The sequence below is a fragment of the Pongo abelii genome, chromosome 9 (assembly GCF_028885655.2).
Source record: "Pongo abelii isolate AG06213 chromosome 9, NHGRI_mPonAbe1-v2.0_pri, whole genome shotgun sequence".
Classification (NCBI taxonomy): domain Eukaryota; kingdom Metazoa; phylum Chordata; class Mammalia; order Primates; family Hominidae; genus Pongo; species Pongo abelii.
Window position 1 is genome coordinate 75,024,428 of NC_071994.2, and position 25,979 is coordinate 75,050,406.

The 25,979-nt window shown below is 38.3% G+C and overlaps 1 protein-coding gene across 7 annotated transcripts in view; it reads right to left on the minus strand.

Annotated features, from left to right (window-relative positions):
- FCHSD2 (FCH and double SH3 domains 2) overlaps window positions 1-25,979 on the minus strand; it is a 308,605-nt gene that overhangs the window by 148,913 nt on the left and 133,713 nt on the right. For all 7 annotated transcript variants that reach the window (XM_002822208.4, XM_024254856.3, XM_054526013.2 and 4 more), the window contains 2 exons: window positions 13,852-13,996; window positions 1,867-2,000 (listed from right to left, as the gene is read on the minus strand). In XM_002822208.4, the coding sequence (XP_002822254.1) occupies window positions 1,867-2,000; window positions 13,852-13,996 (279 nt within the window). The remainder of the gene's footprint in view (window positions 1-1,866; window positions 2,001-13,851; window positions 13,997-25,979) is intronic.

Below are 25,979 nucleotides of genomic sequence, written 5' to 3' on the forward strand. Positions count from 1 at the left end.
AAATGAAACTCATCATCTCCTTCAAATTGTATCCCTCTTCCTTCTATGGTCTCTCCTAATGTGTGCATCTCCACACAATCTATCAAATCATCTATCAAAACTATAGGTAGTACAGTTTAACTTCCCCTTCCTGATCTTCCTCCTCATCTCTACTTAGAAAATTTATATTCATTCCTCAAGATTCTATCCAAACATCACTTCTTCTATAAAGCTTTCCTTTATCATTAGGCAAAAGTAACCTCTATATTTTCTAGGCTTTCCTAAGAGTGTTTTCACATTACTACTGCAAGTAAGTTATTAGTTAATATTAAGTGACTTTAGGCACTTAATTTCTTTGAGTTTCTAATTCTAGGCCTTAAACTCCTTGAGGGCACAAAGCTTACCTTACTCATCTCTGTACTCACCATGTCCAATATAAAGTATTCAACAAACAGCGAATAAATGAAGATAAAGTGGCATTCCTTACTCTATAGTTGAAAAGTTAATATTAATGTGTCTAGCTTGCTATATCCCCTCTGAATCTGGGTCATGTCAGAAGGCAATTCCTTGTGATCAGCTCTGTGAATTAGACCCTATCAAATCCCCACTTCTCAGAAACGACCCTCCACTGTGCTCGTGTTCATCCTGTGGTCTGTGGCTAAATTAGGCGTTTATACATGCTTTACAAATCTGTCAATTCTCTGTTCTAGGATCTCTGAAAGTTTAAGAAAACAAGTTTCTAAAAATGACTATGAGAGTATATTCCCAATGGACATCTAATCTAAAAACTTCAGGTCTTATTGAGAAGATGGGTTCACTGACTCTATAAAAGTACAGGAAATATTTCTATGTTCAAAGAATAAAACAATAAATACAATAAAACAAATTAGGCAAATATTAAATGTGCTTTCCTGTAACATCAAGTCCTTCATGAATACTCACTAACTCTTGATAAACTGGGGAGCCCCTGAATTTTCACAAGTTGCTTATAAGGTTGCTTACATTTCTTGTGAATAAAAACTGTATTAGAAAGATAGCCCCCTCCTTGCTGGTCTGTTTGTACAGGTGTTCAAAGCCTTTCTGATCTTATGACTAGGAGTTCAGACTCCTAGATTTTGCATCAGTCAGCGCACTGACCCTGAGTCTCCGCTCTCCTTCTCACAGATGTCTTCAGAGTCCAGTTCTATAACATGCTTTTTCTCATCAACTTTTTATCTTTCCTAAAATTGTCATTGCAAAAATATTACATTGCTTGCTTTATATCACCTTCTATTACCAGTTGCCAATTCCCTCTTTTCCTACTTATTCTTAAAATAAAAGGTCTTATAATTCACATATATTGAATTCATACAATTGCTAAAGCATACATGAAAAATTATGTACATATACACTAGATTTTTGTGTAAAAGAAAAAAACACTGCCTGGGGCAGGGTTTCTACATAGAGGTCAGTGCTTTTGTTCACTTGATGTGTTCATGGACCTTCAGTGGCATTCTGAGGATCACAGGAATTTCCAACTACAACTGATTGAGAATCTAGCATGAGAAAAATGAGGCTCTTAAACCCTGATATCCAGACACCATAGCAGTGACTTCAGGTTTTTGATAAGCTTTCAAGTCTGTAAATACAATGTTCATTTACCTTCTTTTTCAAAATTCAATTTAATGTGAAAAACTGACTAATCTAATATTCCCATTTTGCTATATTAATTCAGATAAAAGTCAGTCAATTAAAAAAATGTGACCTAAAGTATATAACATATGTAGGTCAAACGAAACCACCACTACCTGAGAATGGGTCCATGCTCACTACTAATAGAGAACAAACTATTAGCAACAATAACATTTATTTGCATAATAATTTTCTCAGAAATGTTAAAACACATACTTTGCCTCGATGTCAGCTTTCTCTCGTACTGCATGAGCCATCTGTTCAGTCTCAAAGTATTTCTTTTTGCCTTTAGCTAAATCTTTCACTGTCTCTTGTAATTCAGTTTGGATCTTTGTCAATTGGTCCACACACTGTAAAATACAAAAGTACAATCATTATGATTTTAGTTTTCAGGCTTACAGAAAATGACTTCGTCCTAAGGACTATACACTATGCCTTCAGGATGGAAACCCAGGGGAAAAGTCAGTACTTTCAGTGTCCTTCAAACTGAAAATTAAAATCCTGGTATTTCCATCTTAAGTACTACACATCAAACAGTGTCACAGTTTGCCTAACAACCATACATTGAGAAATAACCCGAGTGCTGCTGATGACTGACATTAAGGTAAGACATGGAAGAGCAACTATGAAAAATGTTCTTACTGTTGGAGATATCATGATAATAAAAGCAAAAGAATATGGCAATTCTGTATTTCCCCATAATCTTAACAAAGTCTCTCTTTATGTTTGGGTAACCGATAGTGCAAAGGGTACTTAAGAATTCACCCCTTAGACAACAGGGAGTGAAATCTGAGTAGTCTGACTTGGTTAAGTCCAAGGTGAACAAGAGAAGCACGAAACCTGGGTACCACATAACAGTTATTACTCAAAACTATCCCCTGCCCAACTCTGTGGATACACATATACATTCGAGCAGAAGGGATGGACATAACAACTAAAACAATGTTTAATCAATTAACTCTTATAACACAACGGGGCCAAAGCAACACTGCCTCAGGACTCTTCTGAGTATCCAAAGCAGACTGACTCCACTTTGAAACAAGCTTAGAGCAGTTACATCTAAAAACTTCTAAGCCTGAAATAGCACTGGTGGAGACTGGCAAAAGCTCAGCAATGCAGGAGGAGACACTGGTGAGGGACTATTGTGCAAGGGTCAATAGTGTGGAGGAGGGCAAGGACATCAGAAGAACGAGGATAAAACGAGAATAAACTTAACCATATGACATACAGGCTAGACTTTCCCAGAAGCTGTTAGGTGTTAAGAAAGGACTACAGGGGATGAGACATCTAGAAGATTCTGCATGGACAGATAAAAGCAAAATAACCACTCATATTTATTAAGCACTTAATAAGTGTTAGGCTGTGAAGGAAAAGGTTAAAAAAACACAAAATAAAACAAAACTTTTCCCCTCTGCATGAAACTGGGCCTTTGCTTAACTTTCTAGATACGTGTTTCAATAGAAACCTGATGAGAAGACACAATGTCAGCTGTGTTATTAGGCAACACTGCTTACAAACCCTGGTAGGCAAACTACATCAATTTGGGATAAACTAAAAATTAACTATAAATATCTGATAGGAACCCTCCACCCCAAATCAACAGAATATACATTCTTCTCAGCACCACACTGCACTTATTCCAAAATTGACCACATAGTTGGAAGTAAAGCACTCCTCAGCAAATGTAAAAGAACAGAAATTATAACAAACTGTCTCTCAGACCACAGTGCAATCAAACTAGAACTCAGGATTTAGAAACTCACTCAAAACTGCTCAACTACATGGAAACTGGACAACCTGCTCCTGAATGACTACTGGGTACATAAGGAAATGAAGGCAGAAATAAAGATGTTTTCTTTGAAACCAATGAGAACAAAGACACAACATACCAGAATCTCCGGGACACATTCAAAGCAGTGTGTAGAGGGAAATTTACAGCACTAAATGCCCACAAGAGAAAGCAGGAAAGATCCAAAATTGACACCCTAACGTCACAATGAAAAGAACTAGAGAAGCAAGAGCAAACACATTCAAAAGCTAGCAGAAGGCAAGAAATAACTAAGCTCAGAGCAGAATTGAAGGAAATAGAGACACAAAAAAAACCCTTCAAAAAAATCAATGAATCCAGGAGCTGGTTTTTTTTGAAAAGATCAACGAAATTGATAGACCGCTAGCAAGACTATAAAGAAGAAAAGAGAGAAGAATCAAATAGATGCAATAAAAAATGATAAAGGGGATATCACCACTGATCCCACAGAAATACAAACTACCATCAGAGAATATTATAAACACCTCTACGCAAATAAACCAGAAAATCTAGAAGAAATGGATAAGTTTCTCAACATATACACCCTCCCAAGACTAAACCAGGAAGAAGTTGAATCTCTGAATAGACCAATAACAGGCTCTGAAATTTAGGCAATCATTAATAGCTTACCAACCAAAAAAAGTCCAGGACCAAATGGATTCACAGCCGAATTCTACCAGAGGTACAAGGAGGAGCTGGTACCATTCCTTCTGAAACTATTCCAATCAATAGAAAAAGAGGGAATCCTCCCTAACTCATTTTATGAGGCCAGTATCATCCTGATACCAAAGACTTGCAGGGACACAACAAAAAAAGATAATTTTAGACCAATATCCCTGATGAACATCGATGCAAAAATCCTCAATAAAATACTGGCAAACCGAATCCAGCAGCACACCAAAAGCTTATCCACCATGATCAAGTGGGCTTCATCCCTGGGATGCAAGGCTGGTTCAACATACGCTGATCAAGTGGGCTTCATCCCTGGGATGCAAGGCTGGTTCAACATACGCAAATCAATAAACATAATCCAACATATAAACAGAACCAATGACAAAAACCACATGATTATCTCAATAGATGCAGAAAAGGCCTTTGACAAAATTCAACAACGCTTCATGCTAAAAACTCTCAATAAATTAGGTATTGATGGGATGTATCTCAAAATAATAAGAGCTATCTACAACAAACCTACAGCCAATATCATACTGAATGGGCAAAAACTGGAAGCATTCCCTTTGAAAACTGGCACAAGACAGGGATGCCCTCTCTTACCACTTCTATTCAACACAGTGTTGGAAGTTCTGGCCAGGGCAATCAGGCAGGAGAAGGAAATAAAGGGTATTCAATTAGGAAAAGAGGAAGTCAAATTGTCCCTGTTTGCAGATGACATGATTGTATATCTAGAAAACCCCATCATCTCAGCCCAAAATCTCCTTAAGCAGATAGGCAACTTCAGCAAAGTCTCAGGATACAAAATCAATGTGCAAAAATCACAAGCATTCTTATACACCAACAACAGACAAACAAAGAGCCAAATCATGAGTGAACTCTCATTCACAATTGCTTCAAAGAGAATAAAATACCTAGGAATCCAGCTTACAAGGGATGTGAAGGATCTCTTCAAGGAGAAGTACAAACCACTGCTCAAGGAAATAAAAGAGGATACAAACAAATGGAAGAACATTCCATGCTCATAGGTAGGAAGAATCAATATTGTGAAAATTGCCATACTGCCCAAGGTAATTTATAGAGTCAATGCCATCCCCATCAAGCTACCAATGACTTTCTTCACAGAATTGGAAAAAACTACTTTAAAGTTCATATGGAACCAAAAAAGAGCCCGCATCGCCAAGTCAATCCTAAGCCAAAAGAACAAAGCTGCAGGCATCACACTACCTGACTTCAAACTCTACTACAAGGCTACAGTAACCAAAACAGCATGGTACTGGTACCAAAACAGAGATATAGACCAATGGAACAGAACAGAGCCCTCAGAAATAATGCCACATATCTACAACCATCTGATCTTTGACAAACCTGACAAAAACAAGAAATGGGGAAATGATTCCCTATTTAATAAATGGTGCTGGGAATACTGGCTAGCCATATGTAGAAAGCTGAAACTGGATCCCTTCCTTACACCTTACACAAAAATTAATTCAAGATGGATTAAAGACTTAAATGTTAGACCTAAAACCATAAAATCCCTAGGAGAAAACCTAGGCAATACCATTCAGGACATAGGCATGGTCAAGGACTTCATGTCTAAAACACCAAAAGCAATGGCAACAAAAGCCAAAATTGACAAATGGGATCTAATTAAAGTAAAGAGCTTCTGCACAGCAAAAGAAACTACCATCAGAGTGAACAGGCAACCTACAGAATGGGAGAAAATTTTTGCAATCTACTCATCTGACAAAGGGCTAATATCCAGAATCTACAGTGAACTCAAACAAATTTACAAGAAAAAAACAAACAACCCCATCAAAAAGTGGGCAAAGGATATGAACAGACATTTCTCAAAAGAAGACATTTATGCAGCCAAAAGACACATGAAAAAATGCTCATCATCACTGGCCATCAGAGAAATGCAAATCAAAACCACAATGAGATACCATCCCACACCAGTTAGAATGGCGACCATTAAAAAGTCAGGAAACAACAGGTGCTGGAGAGGATGTGGAGAAGTAGGAACACTTTTACACTGTTGGTGGGACTGTAAACTAGTTCAACTTTTGTGGAAGTCAGTGTGGCGATTCCTTGGGGATCTAGAACTAGAAATACCATTTGACCCAGCCATTCCATTACTGGGTATATACCCAAAGGATTATAAATCATGCTGCTCTAAAGACACATGCACACATATGTTTATTGCAGCACTATTCACAATAGCAAAGACTTGGAACCAACCCAAATGTCCAACAATGATAGACTGGATTAAGAAAATGTGGCACATATACACCATGGAATACTATGCAGCCATAAAAAATGATGAGTTCATGTCCTTTGTAGGGACATGGATGAAGCTGGAAACCATCATTCTCAGCAAACTATCTCAAGGACAAAAAGCCAAACACCGCATGTTCTCACTCATAGGTCGGAATTGAACAATGAGAACACATGGACACAGGAAGGCGAACATCACACACTGGGGCCTGTTGTGGGGTGAGGGGAGGGGGGAGGGATAGCATTTGGAGATATACCTAATGTTAAATGACGAGTTACTGGGTGCAGCACACCAACATGGCACATGTATACATATGTAACTAACCTGCATGTTGTGCACATGTACCCTAAAACTTAAAGTATAATAAAAATAAATAAATAAATATCTGATAGAAAAGCCATGGCTTTGGGCTTCTGTGAGTATGGTGTATCTGGACATGTCCCTTACAAGGACACTGGAAGCTCTGTCTATAGAGTTGTTGTAAAAAATTTTAGTCTCCTTTAGGGGCTAAAGCTGGATCTGCAAATGTGTCTCACTCCCTTGTCCTAGACCTGTCACTTGGAGGACCAAACAGAATAACTGGTCAGCTATGTGGACTGAGACATACAATAGTGGGAGAATTATTTCCATTAATGCTAGATGCTTCCCTGCTGGCAAATTGTGTTTCCTGTACTCTGTCCTTCTCAGTAAACCTCTTGTCAGGTGTGGCCTATGAGAGGCACAGGAGTCTGAATGCTTATTACTTCTAAAAAGACCCCTTGTGGGCACTGCACAGGTACTATGTTTCGCACTTTACAGGTATTATCACATTTAGTCCTTGAAACTACTCTATGAAAAAGGTAGTAGTAGTAGTAGTAGTAGCAGCAGCAGTAGTAGTAGTAGTGATCCCATTAAGATGAGAAAATAGACTCAGATGTTAAATAATTTACTCCAAGTCACACGGCAAGGATGTGATGATACCATTTACTATGCAACCTATTAAAGTGTGTACCCTAGTCCTGTGATGACCATGTTTTAAGATATAGTGTAAACTCACGGTGAAACGCCATCTCTACTAAAAATACAAAAATATTAGCTGGGCGTGGTGGTGGGCGCCTGTAGTCCCAGCTACTCGGGAGGCTGAGGCAGGAGAATGGCATGAACCCAGGAGGCAGAGCTTGCAGTGAGCCAAGATCATGCCACTGCACTCCAGCCTGGGCGACAGAGCGAGACTTCGTCTCAAAAAAAAAAAAAAAAAAAGATATAGTGCAAACTGTATCTTATAGATGTAGTTTATCTTAAAAGCTTTTAAAAAATTGACATATAATTCACATACAACAAAATTCACCTTTTTTAAAGTATACAATTCAGTGGTGACAAGGTTGTTCAACCATCACTTTGCTTGAATTCCAAAACATTTTCCTACCCCAAAAAGAAACTCTGTATCCATTAGCTGTCACTCCCCATTTCTCCCCACCTCCAACAACAATTAATCTACTTTTTGTCTCTATGGAGTTCCTTTTTGGGATATTTAGTACAAATGGAATCAAATAATATGTGGCCTTATGTTTCTCACTTCTTTCACTTATCAAAACATTTTTAGGGTTCATTCAAGTTGTAGCAGATATCAGTACTTCATTCCTTTTTATCGCCGAATAGTATTTTGTTACATATAAACTAAAAGTAAGCTTTTATCTTGCAGAAAGAAAAAATGTTTTCTCCCCTAAATTGTAATAGTACTTATCAAATACAAAGCTTTTGTTTAATAAATGATAAGATGACAACCTGACACTCCCATAAAGAAGTGCTAAACATTCTAATAATGCTGTGTTTGCAGGTGTGAAGAGCTAAGAGCAGGCTCCATGGCTACAATTTTGATATTAAGAACCAAAAACTGAGCCAGGTGCGGTGGCTCACACCTGTAATCTTAGCACTTTGGGAGGCTGAGGCGGCCAGATATCTTGAGCCCTGGAGTTCGAGACCACCCTGGGCAACATGGTGAAACGTCGTCTCTACAGAAAAAGTATAAAAATCAGCCAGGTGTGGTGGCAAGCACCTGTAGTCCCAACTACTTGGGAGGCTGGGGTGGAAGGATCACTTGAGCCCAAGAGGTTGAGGCCACAGTGAGCCGTGTTCACGCCACCGCACTCTAGCATGGGTGACAGAGCAGAGAAAAATTCTGTCTCAAAAAAAAAAAAAAAAAAAGGAAGAAGTTAAAAGTATAGTCTCTGAGTATGACAGAGACACAATAATAAACTTGCTAATAACTTGAATATAAGAATACAAATAAAAGTAACCTGGGCCAACACATCGAAGTCCTACAAATGATTAGGTTCTCTAACCCAGTAATAATGCCCTAGAAATTTATCCTAAGAAAAAAATTTTAAAAGTTAATTTTTACTGTAGACTTAAGGGTAATGTCCAAAACCAGATGTATAATTAAAGAAAGCAGAATGGAAAATTCACAAAATAATAAAAAATAATAAACATAAAGGTTATGTAGAAACATGAACAATTAATTAGGAAATTGGGAGAATGAGGATAAAAGGAGCAAGACAAAAGGAGTGAGAGAATTAAGTAGTCTACTATGGTGAAGGTATTTACGTGTATTTTTCTATAAACCTGTTTCAATACTAAGCTTTGTTTTAAAAGCATTGTACGGGATTTGGAATTAGGAAGTAGTATATTCAAGTTCCCACTCTGTTATTTACTACCTAAGTCTCTTTAACATTTTTAGCTTTAGTTTTATCATTTGTAAAATAATAATACTTAAATACTATCAGGGTTGTGTAAAAATCAAATGAGACTATAATGGATATGGCAGCAGTTTGCAAACTCTAAAGCGTTATACAAATGTGAACCACAGTATTTCAAGGAAGGTAAGTAAACTCTAGTGTAAATGAGAAAGATACGGACAAAAGTACGGTTAAGTAAACATAAGAATGGCAAAAAGCCTTAAGTTATTGTGGCTTTCATTCTAATTTTTAAGCAAATGTCAGCATACAGAAAATAATTTTGAAAAATGTAATAATTCTCATAATCCTCATTATAAACTGGGGCTCTTCATAATTGTAATATAATTGTGTTTATCTTCCAAGCATTATAAAAGAAAATAGTCAAATTAGAGAAAATCTTTAAAAGAACATGAACTTTAAAATGTTATAGAGGAAGAATTTTAAGTCAGATTGGTTCTGATCATGACAGAACAACTTGGATCAGACTACCTTTCTCTAGTCTGGAAAGTGTAAAAGTTGAACAAAATACATTTTTAAAAAACTGCCAGCATTAAAGAACACCACCACACACTGGACTTAAAGGACTAAGACACCCGGGAAAAGAGGAATACACCAAGGTAAGTCTTAAATCCAACTTGACGTTTTTCCTCAGGGCATTTGTTGAATCATGGTATAAAGAAATAGGACAGAAACAGAAAGTGGCATTTTTACTAGACTGGGGAGACAGAGGTTGGAGTTTAGGGATGCCAAAAGAACAGGAACTTGAGAGGTAAGGGTTTAGAAAGAGGGGTACTGCAGAAAAGCAAGTCCAAAAATCTGTACGTAATTTCCCCTTGGGTTAACAGATGACTTCTAAAAAGCAGGTGTTGGGTAAAATGCCAAGAAATCCAGTAGAGAACCGTAGCTGAGAGGCCAAAGAGTGAGCAGAGATCAGAGCATCAGAGCAGCTACATGATGTTGAGAAGACAAAGGTCAGAGTTCAAGTCTTGTCAAATTAGAAGGGTCTTGGCAAGCACCCTATATTTTCAGTTAAAACTCTAGGAGTAAGTGAAACAGAATAGCCCTAAAAAGCCTAAAACCAGAGAGCCTAACAGAATCAAGGTGATCTAATAGCATTCTATCCACCTGCCAGAAGAAAGCTTAACCCTCTTTGGAAATAACATCTTCCCAGAGCCTCTACAATTTTTATCCACAATGTCCAACATTGTGAGTCATAATCAAACAGAAGACCCAAATAACCAAACATCAAGAAAAACCGCAGGCAGTTAGAAGAGACCTACAGTAATTCAGATAGTGAAATTATATAATAGAGATCAGTAGTAACATGTTTAAGAGGATAAAGGAAAAACATGGAGAATTGTACCAGAAACATGGAATATAGTATTTAAAAGTCAAATAAAAATCCTGGAACTGAAAAGTACATTAAGATTCCGAAATATGAGGGTTTTTTTGTTTTTGAGAAAGGGTCTCCCTCTGTCACCCAGGCTGGAGTGCAGTGGCACGATCTCGACTTCCTGCAATCTCTACCTCCTGGGCTCAAGTGATCCTCCTGCCTCAACCTCCCAAGTAGCTGGGACTGCAGGCATGAACCACCACACCTGGCTAATTTTTGCATTTTTTGTAGAGACGGGATTTCACCATGTTGGCCAGGCTGATCTTGAACTGAAATGATCTTTCCACCTCGGCCTCCCAAAGTGCTGAAATTACAGGCATGAACCACCACTCCCGTCCCCAAAAGATGAGTTTTTAAAGCAGATTCAAAATAGTAGAACAGTATATTAATAAACTTGTTAAATACTCAGACTGAAGTACACAGAGAAAAAAGGGTGGAAAACAGAAAATTCTGAAAAAGTAGAAAAGACATATGAACAGAGTCAAAAGGTCTAACAGCCAAAAACTCATAAATGGGAGTTAAATGGAATTATCTTGCTAGAAGATTTTTATATTGTTCATGAGGTAGTAAAATACTAATTCAAGGTAGATTGTAGTAAGTTAAATTGGACCAGGCGAGGTGGCTCATGCCTGTAATCCCCACACTTTTGGAGGCTGAGGCAGGCAGATCACTTGAGGTCAGGAGTTCAGGACCAGCCTGGCCAACATGGTGAAACCTGTCTCTACTAAAAATACAATAAAATTAGCCAGGCGTGGTGGTACACGTCTGTAATCGCAGCCACTCAGGAGACGGGGGTGGGAGGATCGCCGAGCCCAAGAGGCAGAGGCTGCTGTGAGCGAGATCATGCCACTGCACTCCAGCCTGGGTGACAGAGCGAGACTCCGCCTCAAAAAAAAAAAAAGTTAATTGGGAACAAGGTTTGGGGAATAGTAAGATTAATGATTCAAGGTAATGTAATAAGTTAGGGAGGCATATTATAATCTCTAAGGTAATTACTAAAAGAATACAGGATTTAAAAAATAAGCTAATAATGGAGGAAAAAATTGATAATAAAGAATATTAGATTGCTTAATATCACTAACCATCAGTTAAATACAGATCAAAGCCACAATATTAATTACCTCACACCTGTTAGGAGGCTATTATTTTTTTAAAAGGATAACAGATGTTGGCAAGGCTGTAGAGAAACTGGAGCCCTTGTGCACTGTTGGTGCACAATGCCAAATGATGCAGCTGCTACGCAAAACAACTCTGGTCATTTGGGAAAATGAAAAATCTGGGATTGCTACCTTTAAGATTTATAAATCTGGCACATTGGGGGTCACCATGTGGAGAGACTTGTTAGTGAGTGAAGCCATTCAGAAAAGCAGAGCTAATGGATGGAAAGAAAGTCTGAATTCTAATACCATCATTTGAACCCCTAGATCCACCCATGCTTGAAGTTCTTCAATTTTCAGTTACACAAGCAGATACATTCCCTTCTTGGCTTAAAGCAGTTTGAAGGAGGTTTCTGTCATTTGCTATCTCAGAGTCCTGACAGGTATACCTAATACGTACTGAATATTTAACAATTGCTTAGATGTAACATAGATCATCAGCTATAATATAAAACAAGTTAATTCACAGACATGAGCATTTGTTGAATCTTACCAAAGATTCTTTTTTTTTTTTTTGAGATAGAGTCTCACTCTGTCACCCAGGCTGGAGGGCAGTGGCATGATCTCAGCTCACTGCAACCTCCACCTCCCGGGTTCAAGCAATTCTCCTGTCTCAGCCTCCCGAGTAGCTGGAACTACAGGCGCACGCCACCACACCCGGTTAATTTTTGTATTTTTAGTAGAGATGGGGTTTCACCATATTGGTCAGGCTGGTCTTGAATTCCTGACCTCAGGTGATCCACCCGGCTCGGCCATCCAAAGTGCTGGGATTACAGGCGTGAGCCACCACACCTGGCCTTATCAAACATTCTTTGCCCAGGAATGTCAGTTAAATTCAGGTCTGAGACTACTTCATCAATGGAAGAGAAAAGCACCAGAGGTAGTTAAACTCTCGAAATATTCTGATATTGAGTAAGGTGGCAGTAATTCAATTAGATCTGATGAATGCACTGGAAATTTGAAATGCAGTATTTCCTCCTGGTTGGGAAGTTATACTAGTATTAATTCTCTGCCCCTACCTTCCACCCTCTTTCTGCACAATCAGACACACACACACACAGACACACACACTTTCTTCCAACCCAAAATCACTGCCAGTGATCACATAGGTTACTCACTATGTTTGTTTTGAAAGAGATATTTTTTGGCAAAGATAAAACACAGGTATTCTTATACAAATATGTTTAACTGACTAATATTAGGTGAGTGCTCTAAAGAAATTAACATTTTACATAAAGACACATATACATCTAACATATTGATTTCATGCTACTAGAATCATCTTTGGCAAACGGAAAATTGGGGGGTTTTTGGTGGGAAAGGTGTTTGTAAAAATGTTCTGAAAATCCAAATGACAATTAGAATCAAAACACTGGATGGCTTCTAAAATATTACTTCCCTAAATAATTACTTTAATATTTTCTTTCTTCTCTTTTAATATTTTCTTTACTTTAATACTTTCTAAAGTATTAGAAGAAAGTATTTCTTCCACAAGAAAATTTTAATTACTTATTAGGTATAATGATAATCTCAATTTTTGTAACTCTATTTCCAAAAGAATGCAATTCAATCACCTATTTTCAACAGCCAACTTTTCTAAAAAGTCACATTAAGCAATGCCATTTTCCTATGAATTTTTTATTTCTGTGTAATAAAATATGTCCATTTGAAAACATTTACTCATGTGTAACCCATATAATTAAAGTTTAGAGTCCATCGGGTTTTTTAAAGTAAGTTTTTTATGTTTAGTCAAAATATGTCAATTTCCTTTAAATTATTATACAAAATGGGTCAAGTTGAAAGTAACACAAATTAATGTAAACTTTTTTCAAGAACTAGTGGGATTAATAACCTTGTAACTATTCTAATATACATCAAACTATATCGATATTGTGAAACTAAGTAGATCTATGTACTTGAATTATGCCGAAAAGTGGTATTTCTAAAAAGTATTTACTGAGCTTTTTGAACGTCCATGGATTTGAATTACATTCATTTTTAGCAGTTAATAAAACACAGTACTTAATGAGAACATGTTGAAATCAGAAAATCCTAGTAAAATGTCAACCAGAAACATATGGGACCATATAGTTTTAAATAAAATTTAGCATAATCTTGCAGATTATAAATGTAGCACTGAGATATTAAAATGCATATAAGAACAGAAATAAAAACAATACCCTTTTTAGTTGCTGTTCTTTTAAGCTTCTCACTGTCCTTGCAGGCTCAGAAATGAAGTTTTTATAGTTTTCACATATATTCATCCGAGACTGGGCTACCTGCATTGTTCCCTCGAGAAAAGATTTCCAAACGGGATACATGCTCCTAAATTCAAAGAGGGATAGAAAAGCATTAAGCAGGGAACAGGAAGAAAAAGTTGGCTAACCTTTTGCTCACAGGGCAGCACTGACAGAATAAATGAATGTCTTCTTTAATGTATTTATAATGGCTTATAGGCAATATGTCATCACACATAACAAGCAACATGGCATATACTCTATTCTTATAGCTCAGCAATAGGGAGTTTTGATTCATTCGTTATTCTTAATAATGGAGTAAAGTGCTACAAGAATTACAAAGCTAACACTATAAAAATTAGTGAGTATTTCAGACTCTCCAAGTCTTTTGCTGTCACAAGGCCATAATTATGAATATCAAGTTTTATTACTTCATTAAGGTATTTTCCTAATTTTACTAATAAGGTAACTGAGGCCCAGAGAGATTTTAGAGTATCACTTTAGGTCATATAAGAAGAAGGTGGCACTACTGAGATACAAGACGAAGACTGGGTACCTATATATATAGTACACTGTCTTTCAATGACATCATTTTACTCTTACATCAACTGACGCGGCTGGAAAAATATATCATGAACAACTGTTGATGTGCTTGCAAAGTCTATTTTGTCTGACAAAAGAAATCTATAATAGTGTTGCTCTATATCTGTCGCCCTGTTATAACAATGCTTAGCATCACACTGCGCTTTGGATTCATTCCAACCAAGTCCCATCACCTTTGCTTGATAAATGTGCTCAGCAATCTCAGTCAGGTCAAAGAATTATTAATCCTTTGCTTTTTCTAGCCAATTTCCTCTTCAACCTTCTTTCCTACTTGCTAAATGCCTTAGTCAATTCTAGCATGCTCCCACACTATTTATAAACACAATCGATAATTTATAACAATGGTAGTGCTTTATTTTTTAAAATGAGTCCTTAAAGTGAAATTCTGATAGATTATAATATTCATCTCCTGAGATTTCCCTTTTGTGGGAAATCCATATCGATTTTCAACCACAGCAACATGTGGGACTAAATGCTATACAGAATGCTCACTGTGGTCAACAGATGACAGTGTAGAAGCAAGAAAAAGAAAAATTGCCTAGGTCCCTATCTTACTTAGAAGTAAAGAAAAAAACTTGATAAACTATGGTTTTCAACCATGGAGTCTTACAAATTAGTTCATGTAATATACCAGATGAATCAGTTTAGATGGAAATAGTCATTATTTAGGCAGAGGTGTATCACTATCCCTTTGGAAAGATTCAATGTGTTGCACCAGCAAAAACTGTCAGCATAAAAGCACTGATGAAGTTAAGAACAGCAAAGTGAACGCCCTCCATGGCCTCACTGCATGACAACCAATGGAACTTGCAATGTAAACTCACCACAGGCTCTCCCTCCTAAGCAGTCCCAACAACTGATTTTCTTGAAGAATGCACTGAGAGAAAAATTCAGTACTATGATTTGTAACTATTAATTTATACTTAAAATACATTTTAAAATAATAAAAAAAATGAAAAAGAACCATTATGAATTGTGATAGGAAAAAAGAGAGGAAGGGAGAGACCCTTCATCCATGTTCTTCTCTCAGTGTAACACCCTCTTCTCTTTATCCCTTCTCCTAGTTAATAGCTGTTCGCCCTTACAGTCTCAGTTAAATGTAACTTCCTTTGGGAAGTCTTTCACCATCACCATCAAGCCAACCCCCAAACTCAATCAAGTTATTCTTTGTTAGCTGTTCATGGTTCCAGCACTTTTCTTTTAATTATAAATATTTTAATGTAATTGTTTATTAACATCTGTCCCTCTCACTATAGTAAAAGCTCCATGAAGGCAGGGGTGTATGTCTTGCTATTGCAAGGACCTAGCAAATAAAGAATGGTTACAATAATATGTGTTGAAGGAGTAAATAAATGAATGGATGAATGTATTAACTATGAAGACTATACAATAAAAAGACAAACCCTTTCATTAAAAAGATAGTTTAAAAAGAGACCTTTAGAGTTTAGCAGATTTATAGCAGGGAAACATATCCTGAACACTGATATACTATGAAAAGCACAGAATTCGGTCACCAGTCAGAAGACCTAAGTTCAAGTTCTAGTTTTAACAAAATAATCATAAGTAGCACACTTCACTATACTTTCATTTCCTCAACTGGCAAATGGAGAAGTAACAAAAATACCTGCACCACTTACCTCACAGGGCTATTTTAAAAATTAAATGCAAATGATATGAAAATTCATGATACACAGATTCTTTTAAATGAATACATACTAACAGTAGCAGAATTGTAACAGAAATAGAAGCACTTCTTGTTAACAATAATAGTGGTACTCCCAATGGTAGTGGTGTTTTTCATTACAATTAAGGAAAAATAATCATAGGTCATAGAGTGATTTTTAAAAAATTTTTATTTCACCAGGTTTCATATGAAGCAATTGTGAAGGATAAGAAAAATATCAGCCAGCGTGGTGGCTCAAGCCTGTAATCCCAGCACTCTGGGAGGCCAAGGTGGGCGGACTCCCTGAGGTCAGGAGTTCGTGACCAGCCTGGCCAACATGGTGAAATCCCGTCTCTACCGAAAATACAAAAATTAGCCAGGTGTTGTGGCTGGCGCCTGTAACCCCACCAGCTACTCAGGAGACTGAGGCAGGAGACTAGCTTGAACTGGAAGGTGGAGGTTGCAGTGAGCCGAGATAGTGCCACTGCACTCCAGCCTGGGCAACAGAGTAAGACTCCATCTCCAAAAAAAAAAAAAAAAGTATCAAGCATATACGGTACTTTGCCATTCTACATATCACATGGTAAGTACTACGTTATGTATTTTACATTTATCATATCATTTAATCCTCATAATAACTCTGTAAGATAGGTATTATTCCCATTTTACAGAGGAGAAAATTGAGGCTCAGAGAGGTTGTGAAATTTTTCTAAGGCTACTCACCAGGAAATAGCACCTCCATGGTCATAACCTAGACTCTGCCATTACTAATAACTACTGCTTTGCTCTCACCCCAAGTTCAATCTTTTGATTTCTGACTAACACCTCCTGATTCTACTCAAACCCTTTAGAATTCTGACTCTAACAGTTACTCAATCCTATAAGAACCCACAATCCATTTGGTCCTACCGCCTTTCCATTGTCTCTTGCCTCTCTCATAATCTCCCTTTTCAGTTCGTTACCCAGCTTAGGTTTCATGGTCTATCCCTATAATCACTCCCTTATGTATGCCCTTATTACCCTTGCCTCTTTCTCTTTCCACCTTTATAACCTACAAGCTCCTACCTTGGTTAAATCTAAAACTGTTTACATCATATCAAAGTATATGACAGAATGTGGCTGGAGAAAAAGATAATTACGTTGCCTGGTCGCATTTTAAATTGATGTCAAATAAATGCTAGTAACCCCTTAGTGCTACCCAGCAAGGGTACTATATTTCCTTAATCCATTCTTTACCCACCCTTCTACACAATTATTTCCCAACTTCTCTCTTCTCACACCTCTAATACGACCACACTTTCAGCCAACAGTGGCACTATCAGAAGGCAATGTCCACGTGTTCCCACCACATCTGCCAAACTCCTTGTCTCTGCACCCATACATTATGCCAATCCTCCTATTACTTGCACGAACTACCTGTGCTCTGAAGGCCAACTCCTCACATTTACACTATGTTACACAACCTCTCACTCAAGAATATCAATTCGAAAATCTACAATGGCAGTTTTTCCCTCTCTACTGGAGCATTCTTGTGAGCAAACATGCTATAATATCTCCATTTGAAAAATCTCCATCAAACCTCCATTTCTCACCAGCTGCTACCCTAATGTCTACTCTCTTTTATAGAAAAACTCCTTGAAAGAATTGTCTAAAATTACTGCTTCTACTTTCTCTCGTCTGGGTCTCTCAATTCTATCCAAATCAGACTTTAGTGTCTACTACTCTTCTGAAATTGCTTGCCAAAGTCATCAAAGATCTTCCTATGGCTAGTCCAAATAGTTCAAGTCTTGATTCTATTACTCGACCTATCACAACACTGATCTAGTTTATCCTTCTTGAAATGTTTCCTTCACTTGGCTTCCAGGACATCACTCTCCCTTGGTCTACTCCCACCTCACCAGCCATTCTTTAGTCTCCTTTGCCGGTTCCTCTTCATCTCACTGTCTCATAAATACTGGAGTGCCCTCAAGTCAGACCCCAGGCTTCTTCTCTTCTCTAACTACATTCACTCTGTTGAAAATTGTTTTTAAATTTTTATTTTATTTTTATTATTTCTTTTTAGAGATAAGGTCTTGCTCTGTCACTCAGGTGGTAGTGCAGTGGCACAGTCATAGCTGACTGTAGCCTCAAATGCCTCGGCTCAAGCAATCCTCCTACCTCAGCCTTCCAAAGTGCTAGAATTTCAGGTGTGAGCCACTGCACCAGGCCTACATTCACTCTTTAGATGACCTCACTCTACAGATGGTTTTAAAGCCATCCGGTCTCATGGCTTTAAAGAGTATCAATATCCTGACTATTCCTAAACTTTTTTTTTTTTTTTTTAAAGAGGCAGGATCTTGTTCTGTTGCTCAGGCTGGAGTGCATGGCATGATCACAGCTTACTACAGCCTCGAACTCCTGGGCTCAAGTGGTCCTCCCGCCTCAGCCTCCCAAGTAACTGGGCCTACAGGAATGAGCCACTGCATCTGGTTATTATTATTTTTTTAATAGAAATGGTATCTCACTTTGATACTTAATCTGCATCTTGAACTCCTGGCTTTAAGCCATCCTCCTGCCTTAGCCTCCTAAAGTTCTGGGATTACATACATGAACCACTACTCTCAGCCCAATTCCTGAATTTTTAATTCCTGTCCAGATACCTTCCCTAAACCCTAACTGCCTGTTCAACATATCCAACTTGGATATTTAGTAGGCACCTTACACTTAACATGTACAAAACTAAATTCTTGATTTCCCTAAAATCTGTTCTGGCAATCTATCTATTCCATCTCATTGACAGCAACTCAAACCTTCTAGTAGTTGGTTCAAACCCAAAGCCCTGGAATCATCACTGATTCCTCATTTGTCTATCATATCTGCTCCATCAAGAAATCCTGTTTGCTAGACTTAAAAAATACCATGGAATTTAATTACTGCCAGTCTCCTCCACTGTGACTACCCTGCTTTGAGCCACCCTCACCTTATGCCTAGATTACTGCAAGTCTCCTACCTGCCCTCTCTGCTTCTGCCTTGTCCCCCAACACCTGTGCCCTGCACATTACAGCAATTGCTGCGCAATCACTTCTTGGCCCTCTGTATTCTCCCTACTATGCTTACTGTTCTTACCGCCAATTGGCATATATGTTTAATTATTCACTTGTTTACTGTTTGTCTTCCCTCATTAGAATGTAGGCTCCATGCAGCAGAAGCTTTGTTTCATTCACTGTTGTATGTTCGGCACAGGGTATGGCATAGCAGGCACTCAATACATATTTACTGGAGGAGGAGAGGAAGGAATGATGGAGCCTAGATTTGAAACCAAATGTGTCTGGCTCCCAAACCTCTGTCTTTTGCTGACATAAGATTGTTCTTAGTCTCAGTAACAATGCTGAACATTAAAAAGGGCCTCTTCATTCTGATATAGTTTATACCAAGACTTATGTATCCTAAGTCCTTTGTATACATCATCTACTATTTTTGTCTCCTATCTTCTGTACCATTATTTATCATTTTTTAAAAATGACTAACCTTTTAAACTAAAATATATGTATCTTACGACTTTATATCACTATTCTAACTGAAAAATACTTGCCATAATAATTAGGTTATAACTAGTAAAATACAAAACCATTTATCCATATACTATCTAAGTTCATGCTGTGAACTATTTCTTATATGAATATCATATAAGATATCTAGGAAAACCTAGAAAACTTTACCAGAAGAAATTTCTCATTAAGAAATAAATCAAGGCTGGGCACAGTGGCTCACGCATGTAATCTCAGCATTTTGGGAGGCTGAGGCAGAAGGATTGCTTGAGGCCAGGAGTTTGAGATCAGCCTGGGCAATATAACAAAACCTCATCTCCACAAAAAAAAATTTAAAATTAGCCAAGCATGGTGGTAGTGGTGGCTATGCAGGAGGTGATGTGGAAGGATCACTTGGATCCAAGAGTTTGAGGCTACAGTGAGCCACTTCACTCCAGCTTGGGTGCAAAAGTGAGACCCTGTTTTGAAAGAAAGGAAAGAAGAAAGAAAAAAGGGGGGAAAAAGGAAAGGAAAAGAAAAGAAAGAAATCAAGAAATTCTTAACTGTTAAATTCTTAACAAGATCTTAAGTGTGGAAGAGGTCACACAAAGCTACAAATGTGGTAAAACGGCACAGAACTCAATATGAACACTTATATACACATAAATGAATGTGTATAAAACTAACGAATTCTGAATTAAGTTGGATGACTGTATCAGTATCAATTTCTTGGTTGTGATATTGTACTACAGTTATGCAAGATATTACCACTGGGAGAACTGGGTGGGGAATGTAAGAGCACTCTGAATTTATTATTTCTGACGACTGTATGTGTAGCTACAACTATCTCAAAGTAAAAAGTGTTTAAGATATAACAAACAAAGCCATAGGTCTTTCCTAGGCTTAGAAATACACCTTTCTACTGGCATCATATCTCAAGACAACTCAGGAAAATGAGATTAAGGGCTGGCTGCAGTGCCTCACGCCTGTAGCACTTTGAGAGGCTGAGGCAGGCAGATCACTTGAGGCCAGGAGTTTGCGACCAGCCTGGCCAACATAGTAAAACCCCATCTCTACTAAAAATACAAAAATTAGCAGGGCATGGTGGTGCACACCTGTAATCCCAGCTACTCAGGAGGCTGAGGCACAAGAATTGCTTGAACCCAGGAGGCAGACGTTGCAGTGGGCCAAGACTGCACCACTGCACTCCAGCCTGGGCGACAGATCAAGACTGTCTCAAAACAAAGAAAAGAAAATGTGATTAAGTTCATAACCTAAGAATAATTTATATAGTAACTAATAACAAGAAGAATGGTGTTTTAATAAATGTTCATACACGGTTGTTATTGGTAGTAGAAAGGGAGAATATCCTAAGCCTGGGTAACAGAAATAAAGACAGGGAAAGACTGCTTTCAGTCCAGTGGAGGTGTTGATAAGAACTGAAACACAACTGCAACTGAGGTGCCCAAGGGTTGGAAAACCAAGGATGAAAGGAGAAATGGCCAGAGGTAAGCAGAGAGATAATTTGGTGCCAGGTTTCTTCATGGTTTTGAATATCATGAAAATAAATTTAAATTTATCCCATTGGCAAGGAAAAACAACAGAAGATTTTCAAGCAGGGGAGTGACAGTAGGCCTGTTTTACAAAGATATAAAGATATAGTTTGTGTCATTACAGCAGATGGAATTGTGAAAGAGAGAAATCACACGCAAACAAGCAGCTACTTAACATTCCAGATATGAAGAGATCTACAAAGAAGGTAAAATTAGAGGCAGCTTTTGTTTCCCAAGTTGAAAAGTTAATAAAAATATATTCTTATTACCAGTTCATAGTCAAGATTTAAAGACAAGAATATAAATAAGCTTACTTACAAGAGTCATTAGAGAGCTGAGGGACTTTTGAGAAGCATTTACATAGAAAGGAATGAAAACCTGTTCTCAAATTAAAAAAAAAAAAAGTCCAAGAGAAAGTAGTGTTACGAAAGTCTAATGCAAATTGAGGTTGTTTAATGACATTAAATGCTGCATGTATCATCACATAGGCAAACAATTTAAAAGACTGATTACATGCACTGTTGGTAAAAAATAAAAACAAAGGGACAATTTAAAATCATACTACAGGCTGGGTGTGGTGGCTCACGCCTGTAATCCCAGCAGTTTGGGAGGCTGAGGTGGGCTGATCACTTGAGGTCAAGAGTTCGAGACCAGCCTGGCCTACATGGCGAAACTCCATCTCTACTAAAAATACAAAAATTAGCCAGGTGTGGTGGCATACACCTGTAATCCCAGTTGCTCGGGAGGCTGAGGCATGAGAATCACTTGAACCTGGGAGGTGGAGGTTGCAGTGAGCCAAGATCGTGCCACCACACTCCAGCCTGGGTGATGGAGTGAAAACTGTCTCAAAAAACAAAGTCATACTAGAAAAAATTAAATATATTTATACAGTTTATGGGGAACAACTTCCAATATTAATATTTTAGGGCCAGTCTAGTAGTGATGAATTCCCTAACCTTTTGCTTGTCTGCGAAAGAATTTACTTCTCCTTCATTTATGAAGAATAATTTTGCTGAATACAGTATCCTTGGTTTGGTTGGTAGTTTTTTTTTCTTTCAGTACTTTGAATATATCATACCATTCTCTCTTGGCCTGTAAAGGTTTCTGCTGAGAAATCTGCTATTAGTCTCATAGCAGTTCTTTGACAGATGACTGCATGCTTTTTTCTTGCTGTTTTTTGAATTCTCTCTTTGTCTTTGATGTTAGATAGTCTGACTATAATGTACCATGGAGAATGCCTTTTTGCATTTCATCTGCTTGGGGGGTCTCAGAGCCTCCAGTATCTGGATGTCTAAATCTCTTGTTGGACTTGGGAAGTTTTTGTCTATTATTTCATCAAATAGATTTTCTAACCCTTCCCTTCCCTCTTTGCCATCTGGGAAACCAATAATGTGCGTATTTGGTCACTTTATGTTGTCTCATATATCACAACGGCTTTGTTAATTCTTTCTTATTTTTCTTCTTTTTGTCTGCTTGGGTTATTTCATAGGACCTGTCTTCAAGTTTTAAGATCTTCTCTTTTGCAGATCTAGTCTCTATTGTTGAAGCTTTCAAATGTATTTTGTATTTCATTCAATGAATTCTTCCATTACAGAATTTCTGTTTGGTTCTTTTTTATATCTTATCTCTTTGGTAAATTTCTCATTCATATCCTGAATTGTTTTTCTGATTTCTCTGTACTGTTTTTCAGAATTTTCTTGTATCTCATTGAGCTTCTTTAATATCAAAATTTTGAATTCTTTTTCTAGGATTTTGTAAATTTGTTTTTTATTGGGATCTGTTACTAGAGAATTATGTTATTCCTTTGGAGTTATGTTTCCTTGCTTTTTCATGTTTCCTACATTGATAACTGCACATCTGATGTAATAGTCACTTCTTCCAATTTTTTGAATTTGCTTCTGTAGGGAATGTTTTCCTGTAGATAGATCTATGGTGTTGTTTGGGTAGGGCCCTTTGGCTTTGATTCTGGGTGCTTGCAGTGGTATGGTATCTGTACGATTTCTTTGGCTATAAACAGTGCCAGTGGTGTTCATAATTTCTTCAGTGGTTTCAGGTGCAGTTATTAGTGGGGCCTGTGGTAAAGTTTTGCTGAGGATTGGGACACCAGGTAGGCCAGTCTTTGAGCCCCAGTAGAGGCAGTGGTGAGTTGGCACCAGTAGTCCAGGTGGGCCAATTCTTGGCCTTCAGGTGGCTTACTCAGATGCTGGTAGTGGCAGCAGTGAGCTGGGTGGGTGGGCGGATTCTTGGGCTTCTGGGCAGCTGGCATAAAACAGCAGTGGCAGTGGTGGGATAATCTTCTGGGTCTTGAGCAGTGTATGCTGGTATTGGTGGTGGCTGTGATGGGGTGGGCGGCTCAGTCTCCAAGCCTGCAGGTGGCATGTGCAGGTAGGTGTCAGCTGTGATAGTGGCAGGGGTGGGTAGAACCAACCTCAGGCCCCCTAGAGGAGTATTCAGGTGCCAATGGTGGTAGAATACGCTGGGCAATCTCCTGGACCCTAGCCTGTGTGCTCTGGCATGGAGTAGGGATATGAAGCCAGGCTGGGGTGGCTTGCCCTCAGGCTCTCAACAATATGTGCAGGTGCCAGCCATAGTAGGCAGGGGCAGGCTGATCCCTAGGCCACTGGCAGAATGCTCAGGTGGGGGGCAGTAGTGGCTGCACTGCTGCCCTGCCACTGGAGAAGGGAGGGCTACCTTCTGAGCTGGAAGTCTAGGCTAGCAGGTGGGGAACATGTGCACCACCTAGGCTAGCAGATGGGGAATACTTGCCCCAGCATCACTCGCTCCCCAGCAGCACTTACACTGCTAACCTAACAGTGTTAACCCACACCTTGGCCCCAAGGGCAGAAGCTCACACTTCTCTTGTGGTTTAGCCCTAGTGCTGCTGGACCCCCAGGACAGTGCACAGTCTGTTGGGGGTAGGGCTCTAAAATAGTGCCTTGCTGCAGTTGCTTAGTTCTCAGTGTGTGTGGAACCCAGCATGAGCTCCCTTCTTGGTGTAGTGCCATCACACAATCTCCTGGCAGCTCCCTATCTTAGTTTCAAGGTCCAGGAAGGTTGAAGGGCTCTTCCATGGCCAGCACTACAGAAGTCTACAGTGGGAATGTGGACCAGTGGGGGTCTCTCTTGGCTCCTGACTAATCCCACCTGAACAGGCTACCTTGTTTCCCTTTCCTTTTTAACTTTAGGTATTTCCTGTCACTTTTCTGTTGAATTCCAGTGTTCTCTCTTGGATGATCTAGTCAACATATGATTATTCACTCACTAGTTTGGTTCTCCTTAGTGGAGGAGGTATGAAGTGCCCCTAGTCAGCCACCTTGAAGCCCCTCCCTCCAATATCAACATTTTAAATATATAAACCCTTTGATCCAGCATTTCTCCCTCTAAGAATTTACCCTACAGATACACTTTCAGTGTACAAAAATATACTCACGTTCATACAGAACTTATTCACTGCAGCATTATTTGAAATACTAATAAACTAAATAACTACAAATAGGGATGTGGATAACAAAAGTATAGTTCATCAATACTATGGCACTAAAGCAGGCATTAAAAAGAATGAGGGACCAGAACATACTGACATGAAGGGATTTCTAAAATAGACTCTTTAAGTGTGTGTGCGGGGAGCAAGGGTGTTACAGACTGCATTTATATAATAATTGCAGTTCTGTTAGAAACAACGAAACTATGTATGTCCATGTGTGAATCACACAGAAAAAAATGTGAAAGAAAAGACCAAACACTTGTAATAGCAATTACCCTAGGGGAGCAGAAATGTGAGTGGAAGATGCTTGGGAAATGATATTCTTTATACTCCTGTACTGTTTACCTACTTGATAAAAAACATGTATTACTTGGATAAGAATTTGAAATTACCAATGCAAATATAAATACGAAAAAGTTAAATGGAAAACTTTAAATGACTAAAACTAAAATAAGCTCCAAATAAACAAAAACATTGGCAGTTGTTCTCAGCCTCAATCCTGATCTTTCTATTGTCTTTTTCACAATAGCACCACCATCCTCTCAGTTGCCTAAATGAAAACACCTGGGAGTCATTGTATACTTCTTCATCTCTCTCCCCCTGCTTCATTCATTCAGTCAGTAAATATTTATCAAGTGCTTTCTATGTTGCAAGAGCTATTTTAAATATGAAGAAAACTGTTTATATATGTAATTTGTCTCAGAACAAATTTGACAAACACAAAAAACAAAACTCGGCCAAATCATTTGCAAGTCCTCTGGCTTAAGTCTTCTAAATATCTCTGAAATCTTCCCTACAACTTGATTTCTGCTACAATTTCCTTGGTTCAAATATGAGATGATGAAGAATCAAATTCCTCCCATTCTATCCTTTCTGAAGTCTTCCTCACAACCCTTGAATCCACCTTTATACTATCATTAAGGTAAAGATGATAATGTGATTCCTCTCATGGAAACATTTCAACACCTCCATTACGTTCTGAATAAAAAAGCAAACTCTATACTGTGATATGTAAAGTCCTTTTATGATGCCTACCTATGATGTATCCTTAATCTCCACCACTCCAGTTAACCTCTAACCCACATACTTCACAGCAACCCTACTGAACTGTTAACTAACAGTCACTTTTTCTCATGCTCCATGCCTTGAAGGGGTTATTTTCACTTAGAATTCCTTTTACCAAACTGTCTGCCTGGAAAACTCCTGCACATTCTTTAAGACCTGGCTCTACAAGCCTAGGTTTTCTTCTATGGCTCCAATGG